The sequence below is a fragment of the Hemitrygon akajei genome, chromosome 3 (assembly GCF_048418815.1).
Source record: "Hemitrygon akajei chromosome 3, sHemAka1.3, whole genome shotgun sequence".
NCBI classification, from domain to species: domain Eukaryota; kingdom Metazoa; phylum Chordata; class Chondrichthyes; order Myliobatiformes; family Dasyatidae; genus Hemitrygon; species Hemitrygon akajei.
Genome location: NC_133126.1, coordinates 19955470 through 19978225, shown reverse-complemented (window position 1 = coordinate 19978225; position 22756 = coordinate 19955470). Strand labels below are relative to the sequence as shown.

Sequence of the window (22756 nt, the reverse complement as noted above, 5' to 3'; positions counted from 1 at the left end):
AAGTTACTACTTTATTCCCTGAAGTGCTGGAGGATGAGAGGTTCTTGTAGAGATGTATAAAACTGAGGTGTACAGATAGGGTGAGTGCATCAAGCTTTCTCTCTTCCCTCCCCCCTGCCCCCCTCAGGTTGGGTGAAACTAGAACTTGAGATCATGGGTTAAGGGTGAAAGATGAAACATTTGAGGGGGAATGTCTTCGGTCAGAGGGTGATGAGTGTGAAACAAGCTGCCGCAGAAGTGGAGGATGCAGGTTCAATTTCAACATTTCAAACAAGCTTCATTAAGTACATAGATGGGAGGGTTATGGTCTGAGTGCAGGTCGATGGGACAAGACAGAATAATACTTCAGCATGGACTAGATGGCCTCCAAGAGGGCCACCATGTTGTCATGGTTTGGAGGCTTGCATGCCTTAATGACCTGGAGAGCTATGTTGGCTGGAGTCAGGGCTTTATGCTTTGGCTTTTGGTAAGGTCACCCATGCCAAACAAGTCAAAGGGTAGATGCCTGACTAAGAATGCGCCACTGGTCCTCCAGGTTCTGAGGTTCAGCTCAGGGCTAACAACCCTGACTTGTAAAACAAAATTGTCATGGAAACAGCAATGAAGAATCCTTCCACATCTGAATACGCTGGGGCTTGCATGATTGACAGTAGTGAAACCATGACATGATGGAGGAAGCCCTGAAAGCCATTAGAGTTGGAGGAGTTTCATTGCTTCCCTAAACGCCATTGGTAAAATGGGTAGACAGACCGATGGACTAGGTGGTCTGGAGGTCCTGTTTTCATGTTAGTTGTCTATGATGCTGACTTAAATTTGACTAAAATGTCTCCGCTGGAAGAAGGCTATCCAGAACTGAAGGAATAGAATTTTTAAAGGTTTATGAAGTTGGAGTTGGGATGGGCAAGACCATGATGTAAGCAGTCTGATTTAAATTTTAATCTTTTAGGGAAATCAATGGTGATGAGAGAACTGTTGCTTTCCCAGTAATGTTTTTTTTTAAAATCCCCTTGCAAGCAGTTGAGTTACGTTCTGATACTTGTAATGTTGTTTTCATACCTTTCTTGATCGAGGAATTGTGTTCCAATTGCTCTTTGGTGACGGTACCTTTCTGGATTTGTAGAAATGGAACTACGTTTTAGGAACAAAATGCGATGTTATGTGCAGTGAGTGTTTGTGTGACAGCATGGTTAAAATATGGTTCATAGTGCCTTTGAAATATTTGTCGAAAGAAAAACTTTTCAAAGCCAATGCTTTCTGAGATCTTTTAGACAATGAAAGTTAAATAAATCCCCTAGCATTATGTACCTTAATACTAAAAGTACCTTCACCATATTCATAGCATTGTGCATGCCTGGATAATGTTCTCTTTGTAGTTTTGCAATCATATGGTGCTTTATTTTAAATTAGAATCCCTATTATATCCTGGTTCATAAAATACTCCATTTTATTTAAACAATATACCAAATCAGTACCACATGGCAGTGGCAACTTAATCCAAGAGGGAGTCTCCTATTACACTGATTAAATTTTGTTTTAAGCATTGGTGGTAAGCTTTTAAGATTCCTCTAATGAACTCCATGTAATTGTCAAAAGATGTCATGATGGTGTTTATTTGACAGGTACCAAAAAAGAACAATGTCCTTAATTACTTCTGTACTTACTTGATTCAGCAAAGTGCAAGTGTCTCCATGCTGTTACTTTTTTCTCTTGTTATTCTCCACTGTTCCACTAAGGTCGTTATCCTGTTGTGTGCATGGGGCCCTTTCTGAAATCTCTCTGCCGAATCTTGAAAAATAGAAACTTGCTACAATTGCCTTGTAAGGCTGTTACTCTTCCACATACTACTTTCTCATTTTGTTTTTTGTGTAATATTTCAATTAAGCAAGTATCACTGGGAGTATTTTCACTAAATGCTGACAAATCACATTATCATGCAATCAAAGAGTTTAATCAGTGAGAAAACCTGTCACCCAAGTGAAGATCCGGGTCTACCTTTTCTCTTCGTAATGCATGAGGCTGTACTGGATTTGTATCTTTTCTACCCTTTAACTTTGATGCAGCACTGTACAACAGAAACAGGTATCTGGAGAGCCCATTGACATTTCTGCAAAGTACCAACTTGCTAAACCCTATCAGCAGAAAACCAAAAGGTTGAATGTTTCAATTTCAAATTCTGGTCTCTGTGTGTATTGACCCAAAAGCGCAAGGTGGACAAGTTGCTATTTGATTCTGGTGCCGCAGATCTGCTTTTCTGATCCAAAAATGTTCCTGTGGTATGACCACTGAATGAGTAATACAACATGTGGTCAAGAGCAATGGCACTTTATAGTCAACGAGAGCCAAAAATGGGATGAGTACATTGGTGCCTCTGGCACAGTGATATGCACGTTTTGGCATGCATTTCCCTCAAGGGTCATGTACTCAGCATTGTTTTTAAGTACAATCCCATCAAGTACAGCCAAAATATTCAGTGTTGGATCAATCTAAACATTCTTATTTTCCTAGAATTTCAACAATGACTTTTTTTTTAAGGCATCAAAGTTTTCAGAAATGGAGTGTTTCTCAGTGAGATAGCTGAGCTTTGTTAGTCTTTGGTCAGACCACATTTGGATATTGTGAATAGCTTTGGGCCCCTTGTTTAAGAGGGGATCCAGAGAAGGTTCACGAGAATGAAATGGTTAACAAATGAAGACCATTTGATTGCAGAGCCTGTCGTCGCTAGAATTTAGAATGAAGAGGATGGGATTTTGTTGGAACCCATATTGAAAGGCCTTGATAAAGTGGACATTGTGATACTGTTCCCAACAGTGGGAAAGTCTTGGACCAGCCTCAGGTTAGAAGGACATCTCTCTAGCACAGAGATGAGGAGGAATTTCTTGAGCCAGAAAGTGATGAATCTGTGGAACTCATTGCCACAGATAGCTGTGGAGGCCAGGTCAATGAGAATATTTAAAGTGGGGGTCAATAGGTTTCTGATAGGTAAGGACATCGAAAGTTGTGGGGCCAAGGCAGGAAATTGGGGTTGAGAGTTGAGAAATCAGCCATATCCAATGGTGGAGCAAATTTTATGGGCCAAATAGGAGCGGAATTAGGGAATGTCTTGTACAATTGATCCAAGGCTTTGTCATGGCATTTGGCAACTCAACACATAATGTCTGATTTAAATAAAAATTGTTGCACAATGAGGAAACACCTCAGTGAGCAAGATGAAGTTCTTGGACAGGGTAGCTAATCTGAGTGATTATGGTGACACCTGGTGACCTGGTCCTATGGATATTATTCTCCGTGAATTGAACAATATTGATAGCAGAATTGAGAAGCGGGAATGATCCAGGTGATGCGGGGTTGTGGGGGTGCCTGATGTTAGATGTCACCTTCTTGAGACGTAGCTTCTTGTAACTGTACCAATAATGGCACTGATTAACCTTTCAGCTTTCGATTACCTAGCTTTGAAAAGCTAACAGACTTGTGCTACTATCACTCACACTAGTTTGGGGTTACTTATCATTTCAAAAAATTCAAAGTAAATTTGTTTGTTTTCTTGCGAGCTTACTCAATAAATCCAATAATCGTAATAGAATCATTGAAAAGCCACACCAAAAGGGCAGACAACCAGTGTGCAAAAAAAGGTTAATTTTATCGTCACTCAGATATTTGTCTACTCCAGATAACCATTAAATACAGAAGACCATGAGTGTTGATGAAAGAAAATGTCAACCCCACCCCCGCAACTTGCATGAAAAAGAAAAGAAACAAAACTCAGACTCCAAAGTCCACCCCCTCGCCCGCAGCAAAGATCAGCCACAATATCAGTCAACGACCCTCTGCACATAACAATCCCCAATTTCCCCCCTCCACTTGCAGAAAAGAACAGCGACAGAAGCACCAAACGCCCGAAACCACCCACACCCCCACACTCAAAAGGACATCAGTCTGAAGTACAGTCCAATAATCACATAAATCTCAATGTAGGAAATGCCTTTTAGCTGCAGACATGGAGAGCAGCCACATGAACTCAGTCCTTCCGGAAAGAATGAGCACCGACCTGGGTCCAAACACTGCTGAACAAGCCAATCTGGCTGCTGACCATCTCACACTGAGCCTTCACTGACTCCCTCAACATTTACCTCAATGCTTCAATCTTCCTCGCCGCCTCGAGATGGAATCTCTTTTCCACGATTTAGCTTGTGTTCTCGAACCTTCCCCCCTCCCTCCCCCCCCCCCCCCCCGTCTCTGATCTCAACAAACTGTGTAAATACAAAAGAAAAATAATGAAAAAGGAAGCAATAAATACTGAGTTCTTGGGTTGTGGAAACAGTTCAGTGATGGGCTAGTACAGAGCTCCATTTAGTATGGGAGGCATTTATAATTATGTATAGTTTGTACCCAGCCCATGTCGTGCTTGAGTTTCTCTGTAGCTTGTTTGTAACCGACAGCTTGTCTTATCACTGAAGTTGTAACACGAATTCCCAAAATCTTCTACATGAACCAGTTTACTTTACTGTCTTGAATATGCTTTATCTACACTCAGAGGACACTTTGTTCGGTACACCTGTACACCTCATTAATGCTACCAATCTTGTAGCAGCAACTCTGTGCATAAAAGTATGCAGACATGATCAAGAGGATGTTGTTGCTCAGACCAAACATAATGGGGAAGAAATAAGATCTAAGTGACCTTGAACGTGGAATAATTAGTGCTAGATGAGGTGGCTTATCAGAAACGGCTGATACCCTGGGATTTTCATGCACAACAGTCTCGAGTTTACAGAGAATGGTACAAAAACAAAAAAAAGTCCAGTGAGTGGTAGTTAAGTGGGCGAAAATGCCTTGTTAATGAGAGAGCACAGAGAATGGCCAGACAGCTTCAAGCTGACAGGAAGGTGACAGTAACTCAAATAACCACAAGTTACAACAGTGGAATGCAGAAGAGCATCTCTGAACGTGTGTCACATCGAACCTTGAAGTGGATGGGCTACAGCAGCACAAAACCACACCAAGTTCCACTCCTGTATCTAATTAAGTGGCCGTTGAGTGTATTCCTTTGTTTGCACATATTAAAGTGCATCTAATTTTATAGCCCAGTAGTAGTTACACTGGCAAATCTCAGAACTAGTTGCACCTCCCTGTGAATCTATGACACACTCATTATAAATTGGCTGCAGTATTAAAGAAGAGGTCAAGTTCTGGCACACCGATTTCTCTTCCAATATCTGCATTAATTTTACTAATTGTTTGCTCTCAGTTTAAAAAACAGAACTTTGAGCTGTACTTCCCAAGCAATTCACTTAATTTTTAAAAAAATCTTGGGTTACGTGCACAGACATTTAAGTTAAAAGTGCACATTCCCAACCGCCCACAAATTTAAATTCCTCTTTGAGTCACGATCAATTTGCTTATAATGCATTTTGCTCAACAATGTTGAATATTATCTTCACCTGCTAATAATTTGCTTAAAGCTGCCTAGCCCCACAGTTGGAATTTTCCATTACAATTCCTGCGCAATTAATATTTCTATTTTATATTGGAACATAATTTTTGTACTTTGGATTTAGCTTGTGCAGTTGGATGTCTATCCCACCCACTGTGCCTGCAGTGAATGCACTCATTTCAAAATTATTCAGCAAATACGAAATGACTGGGTTTAAATGGAATCTTTTTGCTAAACTTGAGGCTTTTTATAAAGTTCTAAAGGATGAAGAGTTTTCCAGGTGTCTTCAGAGACAGTTGATTGTTTCATAAATATCCAAATTTCCAGCAAAATTGTATTTACCAATTAAATTGCTGCTGCACTGAGAGACTTTGGCCAATATTAGTGGATCAACTCCCTGGAACTTGGCTGAGCTTTATTCAAGAAACTTTGCATGAGCATTCCATTGATGCCTTTTTGAGTTATTTTGATTCCATCTTTCAGCATGTGCTCTTTGAAAGGGCTGGCTGGCTTTGAGAAAATCTTATATTGTTGTTGGCCATTGTGTGCCCTGGATCCCTCTACTTGCAGCAGCAGCCTTGTGATCTGGGAGCTTCAGGATTCTGTCAAGCATGTTAGAGTCTTTGTACTATCTTGCCAGATACATGGCATTGGTGTTGCTTCTGGACATATCACAAGATTAAACAATACAGTTTGGGTTGCATTCTTCTCCATTCTTGGCAATCCATTTACAAGTATTTCATCACCTGCGAGAGATATCATCAGTGCACTATTCACTTGTGCTGCATCCTCCAAATGCTTGGCCTTTATATACTTATCAATCAGTTGATTGGTCATCATTATGGAAACTCAGTTATGACATAGGGAGGGTGTCTCGTTGCTGATTGGTTGCATGGTGAACTCTGCGCATTGTCTGGAATTTTGCCCGCATTGGCTTATAAATGGGATCGAGGTCTATATGTTTATAGAAATGTTTATGGCAAACCATGCTTCTGGGTATTCTCTTGTTTGCTTGTGCCATGACTTTCACTGATGCCCGGTCAATTGATGATGACCGATCAACTGATTGATAAGTATATAAAGGCCTGCATTTGAAGGACACACCATAAGTGAACAGCGCACTGATGATCTCTCCTTGTCTGGTGATGAAACACGTGCAAATGGATTGCCAAGATCAGAGAACAACTCAACCCAACCATCAACCCCCTGAGTTGCACATTTTCCAAGTTATTTCCAATACAAGTTTACCTTTATATTCATCTACATATTTTACTTTGATATATAACCAGGGTTGTTATCTCCAATATGCTGACTAATATTTATACTTTGCAATTTTAGTTAAATTTCAAAAATTTGTGTTTGTGAATCTGTATCCAAGTTTTGCTGTTTCATCAACACTGTAGTGACTTCAAATATTTGTAAGATGCAGAGAGCACAGGATAAATCCATTTAATTACTGTTATCAAGAGGGCTGCTTATGAGGGTGGGGATAGGAACATTGCATCTTTAGTTTATAGTTTTTGTACAGTTTCTCATTAATATTTTGTTTGCTTTGTTTTAGGCTTTGAAGGTGATAGGAGAGGTTGGTGACCTCTTACAGTTGAAATATTCTCGACACAAGTTAGAGCCTTTAATTGACCGTCCATCTGATGAAACCACCTATGAAGAAATTGAAGATTGAGCAATACCCCTGGCTAGACAAGCACCTGCATGTCCACGTCTATTTTCAGTTCAATACCACTCTATTGTTTTGTGCTTTGAATTTTCATGTCTATTTATATGTAAACAAAAAAAAAAACTAAATTGAACAGGCACACCCGATGCCTCTAAAGCTGTTTGTGTTTCATTAACAAGGTATGTGTACAGGTTTCGGCATCACTTGAGAAATTGAAACAAATGGGACACCTGATCAGCATGTCTACTTGCCTTTCCTAATGTGAACTGCAATTCACTTTGAGTGTGTGTCATGGTAAGAATGAGAACCCTACTCAGACATGCAAACCTTGTTGGTGAATCTTTTTTATCATTGTCCGATTTTAAATTCTTGCTTCCTTCCCTCCCCTGCCAAAAAAAAATCACTGCAACAAGTACTGTAACTACTCCAGTCTTGTTTTTCCTTTTAAATGTGGTCCTGCACATCTTGATAATTACAATTTTCAAGAATTTGTTTGGCAGGAGAGGGACGGGTGCACAGGGAAAGTTAAACCTATTTCAAACAAACCATACCTAAATCATTGTGAATTGTTTTTCTTGGTGCTCAATTGGAGAAGAAAGATCAATAACTCCCGAGGCTGAAGCTGGTGCTGGCTAGAATTACCAAATGATTCACTTCCCTCTGAAAGTCTCAGTGTATGTCAAGCTATTTTGTTGTAAGTGTCTGTATGTTCAGTGATATACTATCCTCTTTACAAAATCCATGCTTGTGGTTTTCATTAATGTAGTTTAAAATTGGTCCAATGTTGAAGGAAATGCTGGAGGAACATTATAATTTTGAATGGAAATAATGAAGAAAAATGTGTAGGGAAGTTGCTATCAAGTTTTCAGCTTTTGATATTTAGAAATTAGGTGAACAAATAGTTTATTATGTATCTTGTTTTAGAGTTTTCATTTATCCATCCACTAACATCTACAAGTTAACCCAAAAGCGGAGAGCATTTAATCATTTTTTTTCTTGTTACATATCTTCACTCTAGGTAATGCAGCCGAATAATCATGCAGTTTTCTTCCTTTCTTAAAACCTCACGCTGGTAGTATGCATCAGGTTCTAACATTTGTTCCTGCAGTAACAATATTCAGAAATGAAGAAATCAGGTTTATTTATTAAATTGTGGTGTCAGCAGTAAGCACAATAGGAGCTCCACAATTAATCTTTCTTCTAGACCTACGCGAAATTTTTGTACCTATTTTCTGTTAATTATTTCCAATACAAGAAGCTATCAAGTGAAGGCTCAGTTACTTGACTGAAAGGCACCTTCGGGTTACAGTTCTCATACCTTTGTCATTAGGTTAACCATTGTCTGAATTTCTTGAACAACATTTAAGGTGACAACATTTAAATTTCAAGAATTTTGACTGAGTTGAGGGATGCATTATTTCTTCACAAGTAACATGGCTGAAGGTGTGTGAATGTGCCATCATGGGTGGGAATTCTCAATTCTGCTTTGTTCATGTCATTGTAAGAATTCTTGTGGGATTTATTACATTTTTTGTATTTAGAAAGGGAAGAGTTACATATTGCTTAAGTTCATTTCCTGTCTTGAGCTGTATTTAATGGATTGCCATTCAGGCAGTTTGTATGTGAATGTATATTCTAAATGTGCCTTTTTGTTTCTACATGATTCTAGATTAATGTTTACATTACAAACTACATAATTATGTTCTTGTAAACTTAAGGTTAATGTTCCACATGCATTTCCTTTTCTCCTTTACTAGAAGAGTGTGAAGTTCTAGATATTGGGCCTTTGAATTATGGACTTTATCCATTTCAGGACTAAGCTTCTGTTACAAGCTAAGTACCATCTTAAGAAGCTGTCCAGAACAGTTCAAAGCTAGAGACTTATTCTGTAAATGTCCTAAATTCCACCCTTCCCTGACTACATCTCAAGTCGTGTACTTGTCTCTGTCAGTTCTCCCTACTCCCTTTTTAGTGAGCTGTCCTTTATATTGCCATGAAGGATGGCCATGGTGGACTTCAATTTTGCTTCCCTCCTACCAGCTAAGAGGAGGAATATGGGATTCTCAGATGAATGCTCTATACCACCTATTGAAGGAAAATCAAGCTAAAACGTAAATTCCACTTAAAGATTCAGAAATCTTATTTGTTCTGATTTGTATAAAGATTTCTGCTTAGTCCGTTTGTTTATTAATTCTGTAACTATCTGTTAAATGATATTTGAGTGTACCTTGGGGTAGGCTGTTACTATGTAGTGTAAGCTTGCCAGTATTTCCTTCAGGTTTTTAAGGCTCGGGTCAATATCAGTGTATCAGTAAACATCTGAGCACTCTGTATATTGTAGCTTCAAAAAGTAACTACTTTTGCACTAAATGTGGAATACACATTCAGTATTGGAGGAGTTGCCTTCAAATCTATATCATAACTTTTGAAAATACTGATCAGATCGAATGGGAAGTAATGTTTGCTTTCCAGGTAGATATTCAGACAACCAATATGCCAGTCCAGGAGAACACATTTAAACGGATCATATTCAGGTGGTGTCGTAAGTTCCATGAGCAACTGAAAGGAATATCTCCTGACAGCACTCATTTTGTGCTTTGTTCGGTGATTACATTTGTTGCGCTGTCCCCCAGTGTATGCTGATCCTGGGAATTGGTCTCCCTCGGTAATAATGTGAAGGATGGTGGTCTTGGAGGTTGAGAAGAGGGTTTCAGTATTGCTATATTATATAAGCCCATGTAATAGAAGAAACCTTCAATATTATTAAACCTGTAGGCCATTTGATTCCTTAACATGCAAATTATTCTTTGTGATTTCATGAAGTGTTTCGTAAATGTAAGCTTTTATTATACTTGTACATCCAAAATTTATCACGATCATCGGTTTAGCTTTGATTTTAAGCCTGTAAATCTTTCCCCATCCTTGTTCTATGTAAACGTTAAGCTTGCGAGTTTAGTTATTTTTAGCTGTATGATCAGGGTGCTGCCAATTTGAGACAAGTCAGTAGTTGTACTGATTCCAACTGATGGTTAAGGCAGTTGTAAAAGACCGTACAGAGACCCTTATACAAGCACATGGCAATTAAAGCTATGCAGACCTTTTATATAGTAAATAAATCTTTTAATATTGCTATGTTTAAAGAAAATGCAATTACTTGTCCTCAGTGGAAAATGTCAGTTATTTTGCAAGGGGTTTAAACTGTTGGAATTTAAGTAATATAAATGGTGGTCTTCTGTACGTTCTCTCGTTTTCTGTGTGTGCAAGGGTTCTTTTCTGTTAAAGACGCCTTTTATTTCCTGAAGGTGCATTTATAGAGAGTGTGCTCCCAATCTCAGCCAAGCTGTAATGAAACAGGAGGAGAAAAATGGTGCAAGTTCAACTCATGAAGCTACCAGTAACTGAGAAGTTGCACGTCCACCATCTCCACCTAGGAATGGTAATGGCTGAGGTGTTCATGGGAGTGCAGCACATAATAATTAAGACATTTATATAAAATATATATGTACACTGGTCTTTGGGTATGACTGAAGCTATGAAAGTTAAACTTCTAATTCAGTTTCAAAATATTATTCATTTGTAACTTTGCACATTTGCAACAAAAGTAGATTATTCTTGTAACAAGCTGTTGTTTCACAAATGAGTTAGATCATTTATGTTAATAACTTTTTGGCAGCAGTTTGTAAGGCTTCCTGGGCTGTTTGCATGATCAAGTTTGTACACTTTGGGCAGTGAAGGACTTCTCCTGAGACCAAGTGCTGCTTTTGTTTTTATTAAGAGGGCCAGTCCAGGTACTGCAGAGTGATATAATGTTATAAAGCAGAGGTGCTAGTTAACAAATGTATCTCTTGTTAAAATGTTGAGGTTAAAATGATTTTAGGATGGGAACTGCAGGATTTAGCTGTGGGGTTGGTGGGGGAGGAAAAGAGAAGCTTGAATGTGTTGATTGATTTGTTGTCCCATATAACATGTGGTGTTCTGCCCTGGCATTTAAAAAAACATGTTGCCCAGTTTAACATTGACTTTAAGGAACGGCTTTAAGTACTGTAACTTATGCAAGTTTCATCACAAGTGGCCAGCTTTAAAGTGCGTTCCTATGTTGCTAAAGTAAAGCAAGTGAATATTCCTTAAGGAACCCGAAATGCATTATACAGAAATTTAAGCAGCAAGGCAATTTTATGGATTAATTCATGTGACTTTTCAGTTCCAATTTACTGACTTGATGTCCAGAATCTTTCCTTGATTCATTAATCCATGCATTTGTGATTATCTTTGTTCCCTTTTAGCAATGTAGTAAGGGTCCTCTTGAAACAGGGTCATATCATGCAATCTACAGAAGAAATGCCACCATGCAAACTTGAACTTTTTAAAATTGAAGCATTTTTAAAAAAGTAATCCAAATGTAATACTGAATGCTGTGTGGCATCCTGATATCTGAAAAACTGGTTTTGTATGATTGTTGTTATCAAGACTAAATTTTTAACTTGCAGTTTTCAGTGTGCAGTTCCCTGAGTAAGGAGTGTGTTTCTGAAACTTGAAAGACAATTGAGCTCATAATTTAAATTGCAATAAACATTTGCAATTCTTGTGAAATGTTCACAAATCAGTGGGATTGTTTTCCTCAGTTAATAAATTCATTTTGAATTGAGCGACTTGTTGATTTTTGGAAGTCTCTAAATTATGTCAAAGGACTAGAAATCCCAATTTGTGGAGCTGTATGAAACACTAATTGTGAGCAGCAATAGAGAATGGAAGTGAAGGTTCCTTTAGCTGCGACAGATGCGCATTCCAGCAATCAGACAGTTCATTTTCTTGGTTTCTGATTCAAATAATCTTGGTTCTAACAGAAATATCAAACTGCAGTGCTGTGGATGCAAGGATTGATCACTAATTGTTGCTTCCTGTAACCTGCCTTTTTGTACAAGATGTTATATGTGTACTTTTTTGACAGGACTCTAAGTACAGTAATGTTTGTATTGAAATCTAATCCACCTTTTAACTTGAACATGATTTTGCAAACATCATTGGTTTATGAAAGTGTACTTTATTCATGCATTGTTTTAACATGCATTATATTATTGACACTGGAGAATCAATAACTGCATTAAAATTAACTGAGAATTGTAATATGTTCTGAATAAAAACTTTTAGTATATTTTTGGGTCGGTGTGTCATTAGTCATGATAGATTGTACTCTGCTGAAGTACTTTCCCATAAGACCATGGACATGGGTGCAGAGTCAGGCCACTTGGCCCAGTGAGTTTGCTCCAACATTCCATCATGGCTGATTTATTATCCCCCTCAATCCCATTCACCTGCCTTCTCCCTGTAACCTTTATCCTCACTAATCAAGAACCTATCAACCTCCACTTCAAATATACCCAATGACTTGGCCTTCACAGGCATCTGTGGCAATAAATTCCACAGATTCACCATTTTCTAGCTAAAAGAATGCCACCTTATCTCCATTCTAAAAGGATGCCCCTCTTCTGTGTTTGTGGCAACGAATTTCACAGATTCACAATTCCATTGTGGTCCCTCAGTATCACAGTGTTCTATTTCATCAAGGTACTTTGTAATATTGATATTGCCTTGGAATCTTTCATCAATAAATAGCATTTTTAAATGGTAAATTTCTACACTTGGCACATGCTGCCATTTAACGCAGTTTTTGCATCAAATTTCTGGGGCAGTGTATGGTTAAAGTAGTTGGGTCATGCACTGTATAACATACTAAGATGCCCTGCTTTGTCGTGAGTATTTTAATACTTGGTTAGACCATCCATATGACTCATTAGATATCACTGATTTTGTTTTTGTGCACCCCATCCAACCAAAATATTTCCTTCAGCTTCACCCTTTCTTCCCTGGGTCTGGATTTAAGTTGTTAAATGATCATTTTGAAACACTCATTCTCCTCTCTGCAGCCTGACATCACATTTCTGCACTTTCTGATAGATTCCCCTTAAAGGTGAAGCGCAGTGTTTTTAATTTTTTTTAAGTGCGCTGATATAAACAAGCACCTTCTAGTCACCTCTTGCCAGTTCATCTTCCTGGTTTCTAAGTGACATGATAGAGGTATACAAGATATTAAGAGGAATAGATAGAATGGACAGCCAGCACCTCTTCCCCAGGGCACCACTGCTCAATACAAGAGGACATGGCTTTAATGTAAGGGGTGGGAAGTTCAAGGGGGATAGGTGCATGGAATGCACTGCCTGAGTCTGTGGTGGAGTCAGATACACTAGCGAAGTTTAAGAGACTACTAGACGGGTATATGGAGGAATTTAAGGTGGGGGTATATATGGGAGGCAGGGTTTAAGGGTCGGCACAACGTTGTGGGCCAAAGGGCCTGTAATGTGCTGTTCTATGTTCCAAGTGGAGCTGCAGGGGATTTCTCTGCCAACAGGTGAAAATCAATGGGCAAATAGCTACCACCTAATTAAATAAAATTTATCGTCATATTCACTAGGGTGCAACGAAACTCCTTATTTGCATGCACTGAAAGAGTAAACATTAGACCTGGTAATAATAAATCCAAAGCCATGCAGGCACACACACACAGTGCTGGGGATCAGGTAGCATCCATGAAAATGAACAAGTAGTCTACGTTTCGGACAGAGGAAGGGTCTCAGCCTGAAACGTTCACTGTTCATTTCCATAGAGGCTGCCTGACCTGCTGAGTTCCTCCAGCATTTTGTGTGTGAGAGTTGATTTGGATTTCTAGCATCTGCAGAGTTTCTCATGGTGTTAATAACATAACCATAACCATGCTGTGATTCTCCGAAGGCCTGGGTGAACTGTGTGAATCAAATATTACACAAGCACTCTTAGTGAAACTTTCATAAGTAAATATCTGACTATATTGTCATTGGCATGGTTGAAAGATATATTAAAGGGGTGTTTATAAATTCTGTAAACACTTAAAACCGTAGCAGAGCAGGTATTGAGTTTTACTGCATTGCAAGTGTTTATTCTGTGTGTGTATATATGGAATAGTGAGATTGAAATGTGGAACTATCTCTGAATGCTATTAAAATGGTTTTCATGTAAACAGTCCACCAAAGGGATTCTGTGATCCTAGCAAGTTCTTTATGGCTCAGATCCATTACAATTGCAGAACTATATAAACTTCAGTGCTCGTGAAATATGCCAGTAATTTCATTAAAATGCATGTAGATTAAATAGTTATTGTGGTACATAATCCCATTAATGGAAATGCTTCATTGCATTCCCGGATGGTGTAAAATCCTCCTGTTGATTTTTGAAATTTGCTTGTGCACATGCAAGATCAATGAATACTGGGCTCAAATGCCTCATGACAAGACATTAATAGCTCCTTGATTTCACATTCCTATGGTGAGATGATGTCCGGGTTCAAGTTCACGGGAGATTTTTCTTGAATTTCTTTATCCCTAAGGAAAATGTAATTGCATTTTACTGCAATAGATGATAAAGATAATAATAACCATAAGACATGGGAGTGAAATCAGGCCATCAGATCATGTCTGCACTCCCATTCCATCATGGCTGGGCTGATCTGATCCCTCTCCACCCCAGTCTCCTGCCTTCTCCTCATAACCTTTAACACTCTTACTAATCAAGAATCTATCATCCTCTGCTTTAAATATACCCAATGACTTGGCCTCCACAGCTGCCTGTGGCAATGAATTTCACAGATTCACCACCCTCTGGCTAATATCATCCTCAGTCTGTTCTGAAGGGCCATCCATGTATTCTGAAGCTGTGCCCTCTGGTCTTGGACTCCCTCACTAATGGAAATGTCCTCTCCACGTCCACTCCATCTAGGCCTTCAATATTTGATAAGGTTTCAATGAGATGCTCCCCTACCCCATTTTTATAAAGCCCAGAGCTATCAAAAGCTCTTCGTATGTTAACCCTTTCGTTCCCAGTTCAACATCCAATAGCAGCATGTTGTTTCTTAGATAAGGGACTCAAAATTGCTCTCATTACTCTGAGTGTGGTCTAACCAGTGCCTCTTAAAGCTTCAGCATTACATCCTTGCTTTTATTTTCTAGTACTCTTGAAATGAATGCTAAATAAATGTTGGTCTTTCTCAACAACGTGCACATCATGAAAATAATTTGGTTTTTTTTTGCTTTGATTGCATACTTATGTTGTTTGGAAGTGGCAAGTAGTCTGTACGTTGTTGAGATCTGAGTTCACACATTGCTCTGTGACCACCTTGGACTATAGTTAATCGGGCTGTTGACTTCTGTCTTCTGTTTACAATTTTTTCAAGCAGTCAAGTTCCATCGAACCTCATGAAGGCTCTATTTATTCCACAGAGGTTCACAGAACTGTGTGTGGGCTGATTTTTTTTCCTCCCACCTCTGCTCCTGCAAACACAAGGAAGTAGCAACAATTTGTTGCTGTCACATCCCAGTTGCCCAAAGCAGGGCATTCACATGATTACTCTATCTTCATAACTTGAATGCCTTTAGAATCAAGCTTGAAGCTAACTTTGTAGCTAAGTATTTATGTAGCGACCCAAGGGAATTAAAAACAGTTCATGAATTTGTTGTCGCTCAACCCAATTTATTGACAGCACTGCTTCCAGGTCCATTTCTACCATCTGTAACTTTGAGCTTATTGCTGGAAGCCTCAATCTGCAGCCTTTGAGGGCAACATCGTCAGGAAGATCTTCGAGGGCTGATCTTCCTGCCTAATGTGCTCCAGTGTACCAATGGGAGATGCAAAGAGTTGAGGTAAGCATCTGCCACGAACAGATTTAAATATTGTCAAAGGGCTGGAGGGTTTTCTCTTTCATTTGGACATTCATTCATGTGACATTCAGTTACAAATGTTCTTGATAGAGCTCTTAGTGAGTTTGAGATCGCAACATAAAAGAAGCTATAAGCTCGGACCAACATGAACCAGCCTCCTTTCCATGGACCATACTTCTCGCTAACTCACAAAAGCGGCCAGCATAATCAAAGACCCCACCCTCCCTAGACATTCTCTCTTCTCCCCCCCCCCCCCTCATCAGGCCTGAAAGCACATTCCACCAGGCTCAAGGATGGCTTCTATGCCATTCATCAGATTCTTGAATGGAACTTGTACGATAAGATGGACTCTTGGACTCACAATCTACCTCGTTATGATCTTGCACTTCATTCTTGTGATCCTGCACTGCACATTTTTGGTAGCTTTTACACTTTATTCTGCATTGCTGTTTATTTAGTTTATTCTACCTCAACACAGTGTGTAATGATTTGATCTGTATGCAGGACAAGCTTTTCACTGTATCTTGGTACGTTAGACAATAATAAACCAATGCAATACCAAGTGACTAGAGTGAGTATTTTTTTAAACTTAAGAGCTCAAACCTCTAATTTTCAGGGTCTGGTCAATTGTAGGAAGGCCTAATTTATTGTGCCAGTTACCTTTCGAAAGGGTTCTGATGATCCATTGGCACTTCCCCTCCAACCACTCGCTAGCCTGACCTTCTAAAAGTGCTCTCACAGTGCTCTGGGTAGGCAGTTCCGGACTTTGGAAGCGGTAGTGGTGAAAGAATTTTTGTGACAGTGTGCAACTCGGAGGGAGGTTAGCTTTCCCTTGCCCTTGCTGTCCCTCCTTGGTGCTGGATATTGTCACTTTGTGGATGCCATCTGGTGGGCATTTCATAGATTGATTTGCTAGTGCTCAAAATGGTGGGAGATGAACATTTAAAGATTTGGATGCAATACAAATGTTCTAAATGATGTCTGCCTTCCTGAATGCTGTTGGTGCTGTACATACTGTGAGCAGTTTTGGGCTCATATCTAAGAAAGGAGGATTGCTGGCATTGAAGAGAGAATTCAGAAGACTTGCCAGGGAAGAAAAGGGTTAATGCATGAGGCATGTTTGGGCCTGTACTCGATGGACCCAGGAGGGGGAGATCCCATTAAAACTCACTGAATATTGAAAGGCCAAGTTAGTGGACATGGAGAGGATGTTTCCAGTAATGGGAGAGTCTAGGACCAGAGGCCACAGATTCAGAATACAAGGACATCCTTTTCGAATAGAGATGAGGAGGAATTTCTTTAGCCAGAGAGTGGAGAGCCTGGAATTCACAGATGGCTATGCAGTCTTCGGATATATTGGGTTCCTGATTAGTAAAGGCAGCAAATGTTACAGGGAGAAGGCAGCAGAGAGTTGAGAGGGAATGTAAATCAGCCATGATCGAATGGCCTGATTCTGCCCCTAAGTCTTTTGGTCTTATTTAGGCCCCTAATGTATCTAATCACATTTATGAGTTGTGCCTTGTAGAAAATAGAAGGGTTTGGGGGTGCTTGGTGGGTAGAATCAGAGAATAGTGGTAGATGTATGAAATCCAGGCCCAGGATTGATGGTGGTGGCACCAGATATGATGCTGATATTTAAAGGGTTTTTAGATAGAGAAAAGAACATGTGGGAAATGGAAGGTTATAGACTATGTGAAGGCAAAGACAGAGACATTGTGGGCCTGTTCCTGTACTGTGCTATTCTATGGGCCACAGAAAATTGAGTTCCAACCTGAGAACGTTTTAGGGTAACCATATTCACTGCGAGGGCTCTCCAGCCCGTGACCGCATAAAGTAGAGATGTGGCATTGGGAAGCTTGGGGATGCGCTGTGGAGCACATGGGCGTTAGGTGTAAGTGGTGATCTTGCTAAACAAGATAAGAGCCCATGGAATTACGGGAAAATTACATACGTGGATAGAGCGTTGGTTGATTGGCAGGAAACAGAGTGGGAATAAAGGGATCCCATTCTGGTTGGCTGCCGGTTACCAGTGGTGTTCCACAGGGGTCCGTGTTGGGACCGCTTCTTTTTACGTTGTATATCAACGATTTGGATTATGGAATAGATGGCTTTGTGGCTAAGTTTGCTGATGATACAAAGATAGGTGGAGGGGCTGGTAGTGCTGATGAAACAGTCTGCAGAGAGACTTAGATAGATTGGGTAAATGGGCAAAGAAGTGGCAAATGAATTACAATGTCGGATAGTGTACGGTCATGCACTTTGGTAGAAGAAATAAATGGGCAGACTTATTTAAATGGAGAGAGAATTCAAAGTTCTGAGATGCAACAGGACTTGGGAGTCCTCATGCAGGATACCCTTAAGGTTAACCTCCAGGTTGAGTCGGTGGTGAAGAAGGCAAGTTGGCATTCATTTCCAGAGGAATTGAGTATAGGAGCAGGGATGTGATGTTAAGGCTCTATAAAGCACTGGTAAGACCTCAATTGGAATACTGTGTGCAGTTTTGGGCTCCTTATTTAAGAAGGGATGTGCTGACATTGGAGAGGGTTCAGAGAAGATTCACTAGAATGATTCTGGGAATGAGAGGGTTAACATGAGGAACATTTGACCACTCTTGGACTGTATGCCTTGGAGTTTAGAAGAATGGGGGGGGGGGACCTCATAGAAATATTTCGAATGTTGGAAGGCATGGACAGAGTGGATGTGGCAAAGTTGTTTCCCATGGTGAGGGAGTCTAGTACAAGAGGACATGACTTGAGGATTGCAGGGTGCCCATTCAGAACAGAGATGCGAAAAAAAATTTTAGCCAGAGGGTGGTGAATCTGTGGAATTTGTTGCCACGGGCGGCAGTGGAGGCCAAGTCATTGGGTGTATTTAAGGCAGAGATTGATAGGTATCTGAGTAGTCAGGGCATCAAAGGTTATGGTGAGAAGGCGGGGGAGTGGAACTAAAGGGGAGATTGGATCAGCTCATGATGAAATGGCGGAGCAGACTCGATGGGCCGAATGGCCGACTTCTCTGTTGCTTTGTCTTATAGTCTTCTGACTGCACCATCTCACTTACTGCCCAGGCCCGTCTGCACTCCCACAATGGTCTCATCGCACAACTTAATCCACAAGGAAAACAACACCTTGGGGTAAATCTCCTTCCTGCCACTAATTCTCCACATATCCAAAAGAAAAGTCAAACCTGCCATTCTCTGCAGGTAACCATTCTAGCCCATGATGTGTGAGATCTTCTTTCTTTGTAGTTTAGACCATGCTTGGAATATTGTGTGTGTTCAGTTCAGGTTGCCTCATTACAGGAAGGATGTGGAAGTTTAAGAGAGGTACAGAGATACACTAGGAAGCTGCCTGGATGAGAGAGCATGACTTATGAAGAAAGTTTTTGTCAATGGAGCAAAGGAGGATAATAGGTGTACGGTATGAAGAGGCAAAGTTGGGGCAGACAGCCAGAGACCTTTTCCAGGGCAGAAATAGCTAATAGGAGGGGACATAATTTTAAGCTGATTGATGGAATGTACAGGGTGGGGTGTATGAGACTGGTAGTTTTTTTCCCCACATAGAGAGTGGTGAGTACCTGGAACACCTTGCCAAGGATAGTGGTAGACCCTTAGATGGCACATGGATGATAGAGAATGGGAGGGCTATGTAGAAGGGAAGGGTGAGATGGGTCTTAAGTTTGGAACAATCGAAGACCCTGTGCTGTGCTGTAATGTTATATGATCATTAAAGAGATGTCTTTCACAGGCTTGGCCAGAATTTAATTGCCCCTCCCTGGTGAGCTGCCCTGCGTGAGGTGTGGCTGTGCCCACGGTGCTGTCGGTGCATGGTCGTCTAATCTTGCAATAAATGTTTACTTGCTCGCTCGCGTTTTGAGTAAGCGAATTTATTAACAAGAGCCGTGGTAGAGGCGGATGTTCCCTTAAAGCTGAATGAAGAGATGGGGAAAGAAAGGAGAGTTAGGGTTTCCTGTAGTTGGGACTGGTATGTATATGCACTACTGCTCGTGATATGGGTGCTGGTGGTGATAATTAACTATGGGAGGGGGGGGGGGCGTCCGACTCTAAAACACGGCGGGTTAGCGCAAAGCTGACGATCACGCGTCGCCGCCTGGCCATTTCTTCCGCTCCATGCCTGCTCTGCGGAGTTCCTCCAGCACTCTGTGTGATAACAGCGATAGTTCGGGGGGGTGAAGGCTTCCAGTTCCACGAAGTTCAGATTGTGGGTCCTATCACAAACAAGAGAAAATCTGCAGGTGCTGGAAGTTCAAGCAACACACGCAAAGTGCCGGAGGAACTCAGCAGGCCAGGCAGCTTCTGTGGATGAGTGTCGGTCCGAGACGCCGACTGTTCACTCTTTTTCATAGATGCTACCTGGCTTTGAATTCCTCCCGAATTTTGTGTGTGTCGTTTGCATTGTGGGTTACAGATTCACGAGTGACCCTGACCTCGTTATGAAAGTTAAAAGATTAGCTGTATTTGTCAAATATACCCGAACTTGCAAGTCCTTAAAATGTGGGAGAGAACCGAAATTGTTACAGATAGCGGCGGGTATCGAACTCCCTCTCATTGGCGCTTGTAAAGCGTTTGCACTAACCACTACTCTATCATGCTTACTCAGACGAGGTGGTGAAATGCAGGAGAGTCATAAAAGAACACTGCACGTAAACCAGCCCATCTGGTCCGTGCTAAATCGCTTGATAATGAAGAAAGAGGGTTGGTTTAGGGGTAAAACACACAAAATTATCGGCCCGAAACATCGACTGTCCTCTTTTTCCACGGATGCTGCCTGGCCTGCTGAATTCCTCCAGCAATTTGCATGTGTTGCTTGGATTTCCAGCATCTACAGCTTTTCTCTTGGTTTAGGGGTAAATTCCTTTGAGTCTCCCGATAGTCATAGAGCATTTTATAGACAGAAGTATGCCGAGCTATTAATCTGTTTAGTCCCATCGACCTGCTCCCAGCCCATAGTCCCTCATACTTCGCCCATCCATGTACCTATTCCAAATTTCTCTTAAATGTTGAAATCGATCAAATCTCCCCGCATTCTTCTACACTCCAGGGAATAAAGTCCCAACCTATTCAACCTTTCTTATCTCAAGACCTGGCACCATTCTTGTAAATGCTCTTTGCTCTTTTTTTTTAATGTTATTGGCATTTTTCCTCTAGGTGGGTGATCAAAACTGCACACAATGATTCAAATTGGGTCTTATACAACTTCGACATAAATCTCATCTCCTGTCCTCTACACATTCATTGATTTGTGACGGCCAATGTGCCAAAAGCTCTCTTTAGGACCCCATCTACCTGTGACGCTACTTGCAGCGAATTATGGATCTGTATTTTTAAATCCCTCTGTTCTACCACATTCCTCAGTGCCCTAGTTTGTCCTACCAAAATGTAACACCTCACACTCGTCGGCATTAAATTCCATCTGTCAGTTTTCCAGCTGGTACCACTCAAGTGCCTCAATTGCTTCTTCCTGCGCATACCTACTACGAAAGAGCAGGACCCTTGGAGCGAGCTCGTTCGGGTTCTGAATACGGCTCCTTTCCATCTGAGAAGGTCCGCCAGTGACTACCTCGCCTGTTCTATAATCCACTCAACTCCTCTCTCTTCCTCTTCGATGTTTTCTTTTTTGGTAACGTTACTTTACCCCGCAGGTCGATCGGATTTAGCTCTAGAATGGTCCAGACAAACTCTTCAGTTGGTGGGTATGTGACGAGGTGGCCGAGTGGTTAAGGCGATGGACTGCTAATCCATTGTGCTCTGCACGCGTGGGTTCGAATCCCACCTTCGTCGATCTCTTTATTGCTTGCACAAAATTCTAAGGGTAGAGGTAGGTTTACATTCCACTGAGATTAGGTGAGACTAGAGGTCGTGGGTTAAGGGTGAAAGGTGAAATGTTCAAAGGGAACATAGGGAGAACGGGCTCAACATTCAAAAGAGATTTGGATTGGTACAAGAATGGGAGGAGGGCTATGCACCGGGTACAAGTGGGTATAGACACGGTAGACCTACGGATGTGGAATCTGGAGTTTAAAACTATAGCCGGAGGAACTCGACAATACAAAAGGTTCTGTAGATGCTACAGTGCTGGACGACATCCCCGGGAAGTTGACAGTCTACTTTTCAGGTCTAGACTCTTCATTTGGATAAATATCTGCAAATTATGATTTTCATTTAGTTTTCTGTCTTTAATGAAACGCAATTGATTTGAAGACGGAAAGGTACAATCGCTTCCCCAAGCCAACGGCCTAGTTGGCGCAGCAAATCGTAATAAACACAAGAGATTCTGCAGAAGCTGGAACCTTCTTATTCTTGCTTCTTCACCCTTCCTTTTCAGTCCTAATGAAGGGGCTCGGTCCAAAACGTCGACTGTTTATTCCTCTCCATAGACTCTGCCTGACCTGCTGAATTTCTTCAGCATTCTGTGCGTTTTACTCTGCTTTGCGCAGACAGCGCGCGTCGTTACCGCGTTTGTTTTCCCGGGTGAACTCCAAGTTTGGTCACCGTGTGAACATCAGCAGATCCAGAATGATGTTCCTGTCCCCATCCCCTACCTGGTCCTGGGATCAAACCGTTCTCAATGTAGGCGTGCTCGTTTTCCTGACCCGTCCTCTATCTGGGCCCAGTGAGGACATTTGCTCTGACCATGGCCCGCCCGTCCCTTTGTGTTTTAACACGAGCAGAAGGCTGAGATCCACACGGCAGGAATTACGTGCATGGGCCCGAGAGACAGTTCAAAAGTAAATGTTATTATCAAAGTACATATATGTCACCATAAATAACCCTGAGATCCATTTTCCTGTGGGCATACTCAACAAATCTATAGACTAGAAACTATAACAGAACCAGTAAAACCACAGACACCCAACCTGGGCGTTCAATCAGAGTGCAGAAGACAA

General features: G+C 41.0%; 1 protein-coding gene and 1 non-coding gene across 2 annotated transcripts in view; both read left to right on the top strand.

Annotated features, from left to right (window-relative positions):
- Positions 1–12258, top strand: part of sptlc2a (serine palmitoyltransferase, long chain base subunit 2a) — a 147999-nt gene extending 135741 nt beyond the window's left edge. Inside the window, exon 12 of the mRNA XM_073039299.1 lies at positions 6993–12258. Coding sequence (XP_072895400.1) covers positions 6993–7112 — 120 coding nt within the window. The 3' untranslated portion in view covers positions 7113–12258. The remainder of the gene's footprint in view (positions 1–6992) is intronic.
- A 9310-nt stretch (positions 12259–21568) lies between these two features.
- Positions 21569–21650, top strand: trnas-gcu (transfer RNA serine (anticodon GCU)). Its single transcript has one exon. It is a non-coding gene; the product is annotated as a tRNA-Ser (tRNA).
- Positions 21651–22756: the final 1106 nt, after the last annotated feature.